Genomic DNA, 14,959 nt, shown 5'->3' with positions numbered 1-14,959 from the left:
ACTCGCTGAAAAGAGCTGAAATTTACATCACTAATGTGCTATACGAAAGTCATTCTCACCTGGAGATGGAGCTACGGCTGTTTTTAGCTCTGCTACGTGCTTGTGTTTAGTTTTATAGATGACAAGTGTGTCAAAAAACATGTGTTCAGAAATGCCTCTAGCGGAAATGTCAAAAGATGTATTTTTATATGAATATGCTGCCACCTAGTGGTGAAAAAGCAGTACTCACACCTACCTTTACTGCGAATTCTTTTCAGTAAATGCTAACGAATTCCTGCTGTACTATAAATATTATGTTTGTTTGTCTTTTTTTAAACGGAAGTGTTATTTATGGATTTCATGATTAAACCCTAGTCTAAAAGCAAAAAAATTATGTAGTGTGGGAATCTATACAGTTAAATAAAAACATCATGGCTGTGTACTCTAAGTCTGAGCTATCTAGCTGCTTAGCTAAACTGAATAAACAATGTACAAACCCTGGAGTCTTCTGGGTTCATCTGTGTATTACTGAAGAACATTGAGCTGGGTTATTTTTTGCAAATTGATGCTAAAATGCATTGATAACGCCATTACTACACCAGGGAAACATTTGTAGCGCCACTATTTTGAGTTTTAAAACCTGTGCTTGTTGTTATGTGAGGTACCGCACAATAAATGACATGTCCTTTCTGTTTAGTGCAAACTGTCTTCTTTTTGAGATGTTACTACTTGAAATCAGGCTCTAAATAGTCAAGTACATGCTACAGAATATAATATAATACAACGCATAGTTCACCAGGCCATGGCTGAAACCGAGCCAGATTGCTAGCTAAGAAAAGCCGCAAGCTAATGTTTAGCTAGGCTACTGCATGGTGTTTTTGGAGCTATTTTTTTTCAGTAAATGATTAGTTAGTGATTAGCAAACAAACCTAATCCTGGGTGCTAATTAATGTATTGTGCTATTTAGATATTTCTGTTGCACAATGTTCAGACGAAGGTTGTGAATTATGCTAGCAACAGATCTCCAATAGCTAGCAACCTTAAATATGTACCAAGGTTTAGGGTTAGGGTTAGGGTTAATTTGAAAATTGAAAGTTTATATTTAGGCAATAGCTTCAGCTCACTGTGTATGCTGGAAGTGGACAACCTGAACAGAATTGCAGAGCTATAACTACATAAATATTTATGTAGTTATAGACTAACATATTCATAAATATTAGGATTGGTTTTAATACTTTGATGCAAATCCTTTGTAGTCAGTGACTGAAATCTGGAACCCATGGACATCACCAAATGCTCCCTTGAGATGTTTTGCCAGGCCTTTACTGCAGCTGCTTTCACTTGCTGCTCGTTGTGACTCTTTCTTCCTTCAGTTTTGTCTTCAGTAAGTGAAAAGCATGCTCAATTGGGTTGAGGTCATTGGACATTTAAGAACATTTAATTTCCTTGCCTTAAGAAGCCCTTGGATTGCTTTTGCGGTATGTTTTGGGTCATTATCCATCTGTACTGTGAAGCGCCATCATTCGCTATCAGTTTTGCAGCATTTGACTGAATCTGAGCAGAAAGTGTAGCTCTATACGCTTCAGAGTTCATCCTGCAGCCATGCACGCCCATGCTATAACACTTCCTCCACCATGTTTGAGAGATGATGTAATATGCTTTGGATCATGAGCCCTTCTTTTCCTTCTCTATACTCTTCTTTTCCCATCATTCTGGTACAAGTTCCTCTTGCATCAGAACTGGCCAGGCTTTTTTAGAGGTTTTAATCTGGCCTTTCTGTTCTTGAGTGTTACCAATTGTTTGCGTCTTGAGGTAAACCATCTGTATTTACATTCATGAAAGCGTCTCTTGATTGCAGACTTTGACAATGATACACCTACTTCCACCAGAGTGTTCTTGACTTGGCTAGAAGTTTTGAAGGGATTTCTCTTCGACAAGGAAAGAATTCTGCGATAGTTTTCCAGGCTCTTTGGTGTTGCTGAACTCTCCAGTTGCATTCCTTCTTTTTAAGAACGAAATTGTTGATTCGCCCCACCAAAGTTTCCGCTATCTCTCTGATAGTTCTGTTTTGTTTTTTCCAATTGAAGTAAAGTTGAAAGTCTATACTTCAATCACATCTTGATTGCTTCATTTCAGATCCATTGTGGTGGCGTACAGAGGGAAAATTACGAAAAGTGTGTCACTGTCCAAATACTTATGGACCTGACCGTATACAAGAACAACATTAAATGCTATTGAACAAGGCTTCAAAACGGCTATGTCTTTTTTGTTCAATAGACTTTTTGCATTTATACATTTTAAAGGAGAACTACTTCCTTAAAAAGTCACATCCAGAAATAATGAATTTTTATATGGAACATTATATCTCAAAATCATCACAATTCTAATTACAACTTTTTACTTTTTCTCAGTTTTCACACTTCAGTACAGCATGAGGGGGTGGTGAAGGAGCTCAGAGAGAGAGAGAGAGAGAGAGAGAGAGAGAGAGAGAAAGAGAGAGGAGCACTGATGTGGAAATTGTCCCCAAGAGACGACTCCGAGTCCTAATCAGTGTGTGGACGTCGTCTCTCACTCAGGATACACCTGCTGGCCCCCGATCTGTCATTTCAGCTCCATGTAAATGATGTGGTTTCTCTCTTTCACTTCTCTCTGAGTGGAAGAACGACGAACTCTGTATGTTAATGCGTTCAAAATAAATCCCTCTAAAATGTATTTGAGTGAAACTGAGTTAAGCTGTAGGATTCCACAGATGATAGAAATACTGAAATAGATACAGCATGATAACTTTGATTGTAAATAACTCTGTGTAAAGATGTAAAGATGTAAAGACGTGGACTCTATAGCACATGACAGTAATGTAGTGGGTCAGCTGTGGTGTGTGTTGTTGAGCGTCTCCTCCCTCTGCCCCGCCTCCTGTCTCTCTTATAGCACGTCCCTGCAGTCTCTCCTTTATCTGCTCCTCACGCTGCTCGTCTCTTCACTCGGCACGACAGTCCCATCACACACGGACACCATGCTGCCAGCGCTCTGCTCTCTCCTCACTGCTCTCTCATGTAGGATTTCACAACTCTGGAGCTCATCAGCATTTCAACTCCATCTAATGTGAGCATGAAGCCATGTAACATGTGTGCTGTTTCTATTCCAGGTGTCAGTGGTGTGACTGTGGTGACGCAGAAGCCTCCTGTTCTCACGCTGACTCGAGCACAGACGGCCACCATGGACTGTAATCTGGGGACTGTCACTGGTAGTGGTGCACGCTGGTACAAACAGGTTTCTGGAGGAGTTCCTCAGTATGTTTTATTCTATTATCATGGTGATAGCGCTCCTTTCTATGGATCTGGTTTCTCGTCTCCTAAATTCACATCAACACACTCCTCTAAATCAGATTACAAACTGATTATCAGTAATGTGGAGGTGGGAGACTCTGCAGTGTATTACTGTAAGACATGGGACAGCTCTGCTAAAGAGGACGTATCACAGTGATATACACCATGACAAAAACCTCCTCACTGCTCACACTCACTTCTGCTTTCACACAACACGAGAAACAACAAAAACCTGAACTTCAAATCACTGGAACTGAAGTGGAAACTCACTTGATGTTCACTGAAGACACTTTGAATTCTTCACATTTAAAGATCACAGATACGGTACCACCTTTTATTCCACATTTATGAAAACAGTCACAGATGGTTCATGATTCCATCCACATTCTCCGTTCAGTTCTTTGGTTGTAATGATCTCAGTATGATCAGGTGATCTACATATAAGAGCTTTACCAAACATCTCCTCTGATTTGTGTGATTAGTGACACCTCCTTACAGATACAGAACCTGCTGTGATCATAAACTACCAGAAAGTAAATCCAGGAGATGTTTGAAGTAACTTAAAGTTATCTGTCATATAACAGACCAAAAGACATTTACAACACCAAGATTCCAGGCCACACTGCTTCACTGTGATCTCCACTGACGAAGTTTGAACACTGAATCATTAAGACTTTCTCCACAATCTGTAGACAAACAGATGTGGTGGATTTATAAGATGTTTCAGCATGGAGAGAAACATTGGGCAAGTGAGAGCTCCCTGTAGGCGACGTAAAAAGAAACAGAGGCTGGGGTTCACAACACACTGAGAAACAAAGCATACAGTCCTCACTTGCCCAGTATTCTGTTCTTGAGAACAACGATAATAGTGATAATGAGCCTTTATTGGTCACATATACATTACAGAACAGTGAAATTCTTTGTTCTTCACATATCTCAGCATGTTATGAGGTTGGAGTCAGCCATGATACAGCGCCCCGGAGCAGACAGGGTTAAGGGCCTTGCTCAAGGTAGTTTGGCAGTGCTGGTACTTGAATCCCTGACCTTCTGATCAGTAACCCAGAGGCTTAACTACCAAGATACCACTGGACAATCTCACAGCCAGGATATGATTCCAACGGGATATCAGGGACTGGCTGACCCCCTTGGTACTGCAACCAGCTGTAATGCCGTCCAATAACGTCTTCATTCCATGGATGGTCAGAACAGTGGAGGCCGGTAAATTTAGAGGTGGAGGGGTTTGTTTCATGGTCAACAACAAATGGTGCGACCCCAGGAACATTACCACTCTGTCACATTCCTGCTCGCCTCACTTGAAACATCTGACTATGATGTGCCGTCCAGTCTACCTGCCCCGTGAGTTTACATCGGTCATAGCCACTGCTGTGTACATCTCTCCTCAGACTTACACAAGCATAGCTCTGTCTTAGCTCCATGATGTGCTCAGCGTTTACCAAAACAAATATCCAAACACTGCCTTCATCGTGGCTGGGGACTTTAATAAAGCCAACCTCAGGCAGGTATGCAGAACTTTTATCCCACTAGATAAAAGAGGGCAAACACATTGGACCACTGATATTCTCAGTTTAGGAATGGCTACAAAGATAACTCTCTGCAGGCTTTCAGTAAATCGGCGCATGTCGCCATTTTCCTCATGCCAGAATATAAACAAAGGCTTATACAGGACACTCCAGAGAGGAGGGTGGAGCAGCGTTGCCAGTCGGACGATGTGCTACACAGGATGCCCTCGATGACGTGGACATGTTCCGGTCAAGTTCCACTGACATCAACGAGTTTATGGTTGTAGGAATTAGCTTTGTTAGCATGCTAATCGAGGATACACCACACACAATCACAATAAGGACTTTCCCAAATCAGAAACCATGGGTGGATGTTCATAACAGCAGGAACGGATCAGATTCAGGGTTCGTGCTCACACTAATGTGGAACCTGCTGAAGATTTAGTGACTTCACAGACATTTCAGTGAACATCTAGAAATTCTGAACAGAAAGTATTGAAATGAAAACCTGCACACAGCAGCAATAAGGTTTATCAGGAAGTACAAAAGATTAGGAGGAAGATTAAATCAGATTCTGATGGAATGTTTGTCTGAAATCTACATGAATGATGTGAAACATGTCACTGAGTTACTGATCAACGTCCGGTCAGTTTCATCAAAGCCAGTTCGTTCGTGTGAAAGTGGCCGATACGCTTCAATATAAACTGAACGATAAATATGGAGGAACGTTTTAAACACACAACTGTGTCATTAGTTCTGCTGAAGTTTGAACGGTTCTGAGGCAGCAGACACTTACACACAATGTGAGAGGAGCAGCATCAGTGAAGGAGCTGAGAGAGAGAGAGAGAGAGAGAGAGAGAGACACAGAGAGAGAGAGAGATAGAGAGAGAGACAGAGAGAGAGACAGAGAGAGAGAGAGAGGAGCACTGATGTGGAAATTGTCCCCAAGAGACGACTCCGAGTCCTAATCAGTGTGTGGACGTCGTCTCTCACTCAGGATACACCTGCTGGCCCCCGATCTGTCATTTCAGCTCCATGTAAATGATGTGGTTTCTCTCTTTCACTTCTCTCTGAGTGGAAGAACGACAAACTCTGTACGTTAATGCGTTCAAAATAAATCCCTCTAAAATGTATTTGAGTGAAACTGAGTTAAGCTGTAGGATTCCACAGATGATAGAAATACTGAAATAGATACAGCATGATAACTTTGATTGTAAATAACTCTGTGTAAAGATGTAAAGATGTAAAGACGTGGATTCTATAGCACATGACAGTAATGTAGTGGGTCAGCTGTGGTGTGTGTTGTTGAGCATCTCCTCCCTCTGCCCCGCCTCCTGTCTCTCTTATAGCACGTCCCTGCAGTCTCTCCTTTATCTGCTCCTCACGCTGCTCGTCTCTTCACTCAGCACGACAGTCCCATCACACACGGACACCATGCTGCCAGCGCTCTGCTCTCTCCTCACTGCTCTCTCATGTAGGATTTCACAACTCTGGAGCTCATCAGCATTTCAACTCCATCTAATGTGAGCATGAAGCCATGTAACATGTGTGCTGTTTTTATTCCAGGTGTCAGTGGTGTGACTGTGGTGACGCAGAAGCCTCCTGTTCTCACGCTGACTCGAGGACAGACGGCCACCATGGACTGTAATCTGGGGACTGTCACTGATAGTGGTGCACGCTGGTACAAACAGGTTCCTGGAGGAGTTCCTCAGCATGTGTTAAGAAATTATCATGGCTGGAGTGCTCCTAACTATGGATCTGGTTTCTCGTCTCCTAAATTCACATCAACACACTCCTCTAAATCAGATTACAAACTGATTATCAGTAATGTGGAGGTGGGAGACTCTGCAGTGTATTACTGTAAGACATGGGACAGCTCTGCTAAAGAGTGGGTATCACAGTGATATACACCATGACAAAAACCTCCTCACTGCTCACACTCACTTCTGCTTTCACACAACACGAGAAACAACAAAAACCTGAACTTCAAATCACTGGAACTGAAGTGGAAACTCACTTGATGTTCACTGAAGACACTTTGAATCCTACACAGTAGAAGATCACAGATACGGTACCACCTCTGATTCCTCTGATTTTTGGGATCAGTGACACACATAAGTGACGACAATGTGAACAGTCGCAGCTCGTCCATAGGGGCAGGAGAGGCAGAACCCCACCATATACTGTATATCAGCCTTTCAACAAATGTTCATCTTCATGAAGTCCTCATTCACAACTCCATACATTTTAAATTCCATTGAAATACTAATGAACTCTTCAGAATGGCCAAATAGATATAATTTTATTTAAGTTATGTTTTGCTCAGCTAATGGAATTGTACAGTTAGTTTCTTCAAGTCAAGTTCATGTCTTATTCACTCTCAACTGCTTATTACAGAATTATTCTAGTTTGGGGTTATGTCGTTATCAGTGTCGTCCTGCACCACCGAAATCCATGGTCACAGGCCACTGCTGTCCAGAAGGAGATACTCAGTCTGTGTTAGGGAACGATGAGAGCTGAAGATCTCTTGGATGTGGATCTTCTTCTTTTTCGTTCTTGTTCATGTTTCTTGATTCTCCAGTAAAGGTTTGATGATGTGCTCTGATTCTCCTAACAGGACGTGTGAACAGAAGCGTGTAGAACAGAGACGTGTGATTCACTGACACTGGAATGGGATCTTAAAGGAGTGTGTGCTGATCGTAGACAGTAGAAGATTGAGCTGAAGTCTGGAGGACGTTTCAGTTCTTCTGCTTTCACTTCTGTATCTGAGCAGGTTTTTGTACGGGTGAGGATGCTGAACGAATCGCTGTGGTATTCGGCCAAGGAACAAAGCTGATCGTCAGCGGTAAGTAAAACTTCTCAGCTCTTTTTTCCTACAATAGACTTCTCCACTGCTTCAGATTCACACGGCATGTTCTAGCATCAACTTTTATTTCTTTATCCAGTTTGAGGAATTTATTTACACACATTTCATCTCTTTTATTCGTTTGTGTCTCGGTCCGTTTGGAATATTTTGTACGTGTAACAGAAGAGACAGAGGATTGTTTAGTTGTTTTCTTGATGTGTAATTTGCTTGAAATTGATTGAAATGATTAAATGTTAATTCAGAGTTTTTATATGGAATCTCTCAAAACACAAAGTATAAATGCATTCTAGTGTTTACATTAGTTTTGTTTTCTGATATTCTGCCATACAGACAGATTTAATGCTCCGTTCATAACAGAAACGTTCCAACGTTCATTTAAAACTGTATTCCATTCCTATCTGCACATTAGATTAGTGTTATTTTGTGTAATGAATATCTCCCGCTGTGTGTGGATTCAGACGCTGCTCTCCCGGATCCTGTTCTGACCGTTCTCCCTCCGTCCAGTGAAGAGCTGAAGTCTAACAAAGCCACTCTAGTGTGTTTGGCCAGCGACCTGGCCGGTGGTTTTGCTGATGTGCGTTGGCTCGTGAACGAGAACTCGGTCACCAGTGGAGTCATCACCGGCTCTGCACAGCAGCAAGCCAATAAGAAATTCACACTGAGCAGCTATTTGACCATCGACAGCTCCGACTGGGAAAACGACAAAGTCATAGCATGTGAAGTGTCTGCTGGAGGAAAAGCCGCGTCGGTGAAGATCAAGAAGTCCGAATGCAGCGAATGAACCCGATTACATATATATGAATTTTTCAGCAAAGGCTTATAGATGTTAAAGATGAATCTGTAGAGAAAGAAAGAATATCAACTCCTGCATGTAACCAAAATAGAATTTGAATAAAAATGCAATTCTGAAAAAGAGAACTGTTTGTGTAAGTCCTTCCTGAAGTGTGTGGTAACAGAAACACGGTGGTGGAAAACTTTCTGACTGTTACAAAGCACTGACACTGGAGACTCCTTCCTTAAATGCTGAATAAAGATTTGATTACATTAGAAAAATTCATCATATCAACGATTATATGTTTTTCTTATTATAAGTTGTTTTTGTATGTAGTGGTAGATTTCTGTAACAAATGCAGCACATAAGAAAGTGTGTTACGTCCGATTATCAGAGCTCACACACACACACACACACACACACACACACACACACACACACACACACACACACACACGTCACACATCATGGATGGAGGAACACTCAGGAAACACCTGCTGACCTGCAGTGTGTAATTTTAGCTCGATGTAAATGAGGAGCTTCTTCTTGGAAACGGAAACGTGTTCAATCAAATGAGACAAAACGAATCTGAAATAAGTTCATTCAGAGACTATTAATCATATCATTATATACACATTTATAAAGCTAAGTCAGATAGAGAGATAGATAGATAGATAGATAGAGAGATAGATAGATAGTTTAGTGATTCTAAACTTTAAAAGTATTTTTATGATATTATATGAAGACTCCGAAAGCTAAAAGAAGAAACGAGCTAGGTTTTTAATAGCAGGTGATTAGCTGTAAAGTTAAATAGCTAGCTAGCTTAGTTTGCTACATTGTTAGCTATTCGTGTCCAAACAATATGGCGGATTTCCTTCTATTTACTGAAACATGGCATCGTATTTACAGTTACTTCAACACGACATGGACAGCGGATTTGTAAACTGTTAAATGTTAATTGTTAAATGCACTCTGTATTGTTTGGTTTAAAAAAACTGAATATATCGATAAAGTGTTAAATATTCTGTAAATACTCGTGTTTATGTTCTATTCTTTACAGTATATAAATAAATGACAACATATTTACATAATAGTTTACACACACACTGTACATTTTCACACTGTATAGTTCATGGCTTTCATTCTGCAAAGTAATTCTTCAGCACAGATGCTTTTAATAAATCACGGGATTGACATGAGAGTGCGACTGTTCTTTCCACTCGTCTGATTGGCTGAGAGCAGATCCAGGTCCCGCCTCTGATGCTTTATATAAGCCGGCTCCACTCGGTTCGTCACTCTGCTGATCACACTGACATCATGCTGCTCACCGTCTGCGCTCTGCTCCCTGCTCTGGCATGTAAGATTCCTGCTCCTGCTTTCCTCTTCACACTGAAGTCTTTCCATTCATTCCAATTCTCTTTTAAATGATAATGACATTCGGTGTTGCTTTATGTTGCAGTGGTCGGTTCACAGAAAGTCGTGACGCAAAAGCCTTCGGTTATAACGGAAGATAAGGGAAAAACTGTCTCTATGGACTGTAACATCGAGAAGGCTGAAGCTTACTATGTCTCCTGGTATAAACAGATTCCACAAGAAGCTCCACAGTTTGTGTTGAGATTTTATCATTCTCACTCCTCTCCTGATAAATATGGAGACAATTTTTCATCTGCACGCTTCACATCTAAAGCCTCTTCAAACATCGACTATCAGTTAATAATCAGTAATGTGGAGGTGGGAGACTCGGCAGTGTATTACTGTCAGACATATGACAACTCTACTAAAGAGTACGTATCACAGTGATATACACCATGACAAAAACCTCCTCACTGCTCACACTCACTTCTGCTTTCACACAACACGAGAAACAACAAAAACCTGAACTTCAAATCACTGGAACTGAAGTGGAAACTCACTTGATGTTCACTGAAGACACTTTGAATTCTTCACATTTAAAGATCACAGATACGGTACCACCTTTTATTCCACATTTATGAAAACAGTCACAGATGGTTCATGATTCCATCCACGTTCTCCGTTCAGTTCTTTGGCTGTAATGATCTCAGTATGATCAGGTGATCTACATATGAGAGCTTTACCAAACATCTCCTCTGAATTGTGTGATTAGTGACACCGACTTACAGATACAGAACCTGCTGTGATCATAAACTACCAGGTTGTAGCCTCATCCTGTCATAAAAGTACGGAGTGGTTCCCATTTGTTAAACTGTTCAATGACTGCATAGTGGACTTCAACTTATGCACAAGATGTCTGAAATGATTGTAACCTTTAAGTCTGAGAAAATTGGCAGTTCTTTGGGGGAAATGTAGGAACTGGTCAGTGAGATATTCTAACATCAGATCTGCATAGACACTACCTTCTGATCTCTCTGTCCCCAATGCCAGACTTTCCACTGTCCATCCATTCTAGTGATTCTGTAAATTGTGTTCAATTCATCTCAGTGCATATTTCTTTATATCTTGTATATAATAAACGTGCACTCAGATGTTCTCCTTGGGGAAAGAGTAACACCTAGATAGATCTGAACAATATAAAGCTGGGTAGATATTAAGCTACTGAAGGCTGAGGTTTTAAAATGAACTAAAAGTCTGATGGTTGGAGTCAGTTGCAGTAATTCAGTAGAATCTGGAGTCAGATAGTTACAGAATAAAATTATTACATGCATTTAACTTGAACCTGCTCCTGTTTCTGTCACTGGTTTCAGGATTGAGAGGATCGAGTCCTACAGTTTGGACTGTGGCTACGACTGGACCTTCAGTGTGATTCCTGCTGAAATCTGTCCACAGAGAGTCAAAAGACTTTCTCTGCAGTCTCTGGAGAAGCAGAACTGATGCTACAGCTAGATGTTCAGTACAATATCTGCTGAACTGTGCAACACTGAGTCATAGGACTCTCTCTCCCCATTGACGCCACTAGACTGAAGGCCTTTTAGAAATCAGGACCAACCAAGGAGACACCACCGGAACATAACTATAAAGCGTCTCTACACACCTTCTACAGTGATGGCGTGCTAGTTTAGTTACAATTAGTCTTCCTTATAATTAAATAAATCCACTCTTGCCTAAACTAAATCATTCAGTACTAAACTATATTCCTTTTTTTGCCTATTTACATATGAATATTTTGGTATAGTTGATGGAAACTGTAGATAAATGTGTAAAGAAAGAAACAATATAAACTCCTGCATTTATTCACGATCGGTGAAATTTAATAAAGTGCAGATCTGAAAAACAGAAATGTATCTGTGAGTTCATTATAATGTTACAAAGCAGTTTGAAGCGTGATCCCTAAAAATAAAAATAAAAACAAAGTGCGTCAACAGTTCCTTTCAAATATAACAAATGTACATTATGATGAAGAATCATGCAAAAGAGGTGTAAATTTCTTTCCCCACCTGTTATCGTTATAAACCCAGACTTTAGTTTTGCTAAAGTTTATTTCGTATCAAACCCTTGAGCGTATCTGGTGAGACGTTTCTGTGATGAGTGCAGCACATGGGAAAGTGTGTTCCAGTGCGTTTATCAGAACATGTCCCAGAGTCAGAGACGCTGAAGTGGACATCCAGGACAACATCCGTCCGTCCCCCGGTCCAGATCAGACACTGATCTGTATGGTCCTGTCAGTCTCTATAGTCGAACTCACACTGACTCATCGTACATCACGGATGGAGAAACACACTCAGGATACACCTGCTGGTCCTCACGCTGACATTTTAACTTTATGTAAATGATGAGCTTCTTCTCTGAAATGTAGAGGGACACGTTCTGCATGTTACTGACTTTAATCATCTACAGAAAGTGTGTGATTGGAACAATTACTTTAAGATCAGATCATTAAAGAAGAGTCTTTTTAAGAAGAGGGTGTGTATCAGAGTGTTGATGGTGTGTTAATAATGACAGTAAGGTGAGGGTTCAGTATGGAGTACACCACTGTGGAGATCGTCAGCTGTGGTGTGTGTTGTTGAGCGTCTCCTCCCTCTGCCCCTCCTCCTGTCTCTCTTATAGCACGTCCCTGCAGTCTCTCCTTTATCTGCTCCTCACGCTGCTCGTCTCTTCACTCGGCACGACAGTCCCATCACACACGGACACCATGCTGCCAGCGCTCTGCTCTCTCCTCACTGCTCTCTCATGTAGGATTTCACAACTCTGGAGCTCATCAGCATTTCAACTCCATCTAATGTGAGCATGAAGCCATGTAACATGTGTGCTGTTTTTATTCCAGGTGTCAGTGGTGTGACTGTGTTGACTCAGAAGCCTCCTGTTCTCACGCTGACTCGAGGACAGACGGCCACCATGGACTGTAATCTGGGAACTGTCACTGTTAATGCTGCATACTGGTACAAACAGGTTCCTGGAGGAGTTCCTCAGCATGTGTTAAGAAATTATCATGGCTGGAGCTCTCCTAACTATGGATCTGGTTTCTCGTCTCCTAAATTCACATCAACACACTCCTCTAAATCAGATTACAAACTGATTATCAGTAATGTGGAGGTGGGAGACTCGGCAGTGTATTACTGTTTGACATGGGGCGACTCTGCTAAAGAGGACGTATCACAGTGATATACACCATGACAAAAACCTCCTCACTGCTCACACTCACTTCTGCTTTCACACAACACGAGAAACAACAAAAACCTGAACTTCAAATCACTGGAACTGAAGTGGAAACTCACTTGATGTTCACTGAAGACACTTTGAATCCTACACAGTAGAAGATCACAGATACGGTACCACCTCTGATTCCTCTGATTTTTGGGATCAGTGACACACAAAAGTGAGGACAATGTGAACAGTCACAGCTCGTCCATAGGGGCAGGAGAGGCAGAACCCCACCATATACTGTATATCAGACTTTCAACAAATGTTCATCTTCATGAAGTCCTCATTCACAACTCCATACATTTTAAATTCCATTGAAATACTAATGAACTCTTCAGAATGGCCAAATAGATATAATTTTATTTAAGTTATGTTTTGCTCAGCTAATGGAATTGTACAGTTAGTTTCTTCAAGTCAAGTTCATGTCTTATTCACTCTCAACTGCTTATTACAGAATTATTCTAGTTTGGGGTTATGTCGTTATCAGTGTCGTCCTGCACCACCGAAATCCATGGTCACAGGCCACTGCTGTCCAGAAGGAGATCCTCAGTCTGTGTTAGGGAATGATAAGAGCTGAAGATCTCCTGGATGTGGATCTTCTTCTTTTTCGTTCTTGTTCATGTTTCTTGATTCTCCAGTAAAGGTTTGATGATGTGCTCTGATTCTCCTAACAGGACGTGTGAACAGAAGCGTGTAGAACAGAGACGTGTGATTCACTGACACTGGAATGGGATCTTAAAGGAGTGTGTGCTGATCGTAGATAGTAGAAGATTGGGTTGAAGTCTGGAGGACGTTTCAGTTCTTCTGCTTTCACTTCTGTATCTGAGGAGGTTTTTGTACGGGTGAGGATGCTGAACGAATCGCTGTGGTATTCGGCCAAGGAACAAAGCTGATCGTCAGCGGTAAGTAAAACTTCTCAGCTCTTTTTTCCTACACTAGACTTCTCCACTGCTTCAGATTCACACGGCATGTTCTAGCATCAACTTTTATTTCTTTATCCAGTTTGAGGAATTTATTTACACACATTTCATCTGTTTTATTCGTTTGTGTCTCGGTCCGTTTGGAATATTTTGTACGTGTAACAGAAGAGACAGAGGATTGTTTAGTTGTTTTCTTGATGTGTAATTTGCTTGAAATTGATTGAAATGATTAAATGTTATTTCAGAGCTTTTATATGGAATCTCTCAAAACACAAAGTATAAATCCATTCTAGTGCTTACATTAGTTTTGTTTTCTGATATTCTGCCATACAGACAGATTTAATGCTCCGTTCATAACGGAAACGTTCCAATGTTCATTTAAAAATGTATTCCATTCCTATCTGCACATTAGATTAGTGTTATTTTGTGTAATGAATATCTCCCGCTGTGTGTGGATTCAGACGCTGCTCTCCCGGATCCTGTTCTGACCGTTCTCCCTCCGTCCAGTGAAGAGCTGAAGTCTAACAAAGCCACTCTAGTGTGTTTGGCCAGCGACCTGGCCGGTGGTTTTGCTGATGTGCGTTGGCTCGTGAACGAGAACTCGGTCACCAGTGGAGTCATCACCGGCTCTGCACAGCAGCAAGCCAATAAGAAATTCACACTGAGCAGCTATTTGACCATCGACAGCTGCGACTGGGAAAACGACAAAGTCATAGCATGTGAAGTGTCTGCTGGAGGAAAAGCCGTGTCGGTGAAGATCAAGAAGTCCGAATGCAGCGAATGAACCCGATTACATATATATGAATTTTTCAGCAAAGGCTTATAGATGTTAAAGATGAATCTGTAGAGAAAGAAAGAATATCAACTCCTGCATGTAACCAAAATAGAATTTGAATAAAATTGCAATTCTGAAAAAGAGAACTGTTTGTGTAAGTCCTTCCTGAAGTGTGTGGTAACAG

The 14,959-nt window shown here is 41.2% G+C and overlaps 2 protein-coding genes and 1 gene segment (V, D, J or C); all 3 read left to right on the top strand.

Moving 5' to 3' along the window:
• Positions 1 to 2,960: 2,960 nt before the first annotated feature.
• LOC128603869 (immunoglobulin lambda-1 light chain) lies at positions 2,961 to 8,870 on the top strand. The gene is made up of 6 exons (XM_053618615.1): positions 2,961 to 3,032; positions 3,125 to 3,269; positions 6,175 to 6,299; positions 6,392 to 6,717; positions 7,616 to 7,670; positions 8,150 to 8,870. Exons 1-6 carry the CDS (start codon positions 2,993 to 2,995, stop codon positions 8,470 to 8,472), a joined length of 1,014 nt encoding a protein of 337 aa, XP_053474590.1. The 5' UTR covers positions 2,961 to 2,992; the 3' UTR covers positions 8,473 to 8,870.
• A 465-nt stretch (positions 8,871 to 9,335) lies between these two features.
• On the top strand, positions 9,336 to 11,646 carry LOC128603875 (immunoglobulin kappa variable 3-20-like). The segment is given in 3 exon segments: positions 9,336 to 9,820; positions 9,923 to 10,247; positions 11,187 to 11,646. Coding segments are annotated over 3 exon segments (549 nt in total).
• A 582-nt stretch (positions 11,647 to 12,228) lies between these two features.
• On the top strand, positions 12,229 to 14,915 carry LOC128603874 (immunoglobulin lambda-1 light chain-like). Its single transcript, XM_053618624.1, has 4 exons — positions 12,229 to 12,611; positions 12,704 to 13,033; positions 13,953 to 13,982; positions 14,462 to 14,915. The coding sequence occupies exons 1-4, from the start codon at positions 12,572 to 12,574 to the stop codon at positions 14,782 to 14,784; spliced, it is 723 nt and encodes a 240-aa protein (XP_053474599.1). The 5' UTR covers positions 12,229 to 12,571; the 3' UTR covers positions 14,785 to 14,915.
• Positions 14,916 to 14,959: the final 44 nt, after the last annotated feature.

Source organism: Ictalurus furcatus, chromosome 28 (assembly GCF_023375685.1).
Source record: "Ictalurus furcatus strain D&B chromosome 28, Billie_1.0, whole genome shotgun sequence".
NCBI lineage: Eukaryota > Metazoa > Chordata > Actinopteri > Siluriformes > Ictaluridae > Ictalurus > Ictalurus furcatus.
This window is presented reverse-complemented; position numbering and strand designations above follow the sequence as displayed.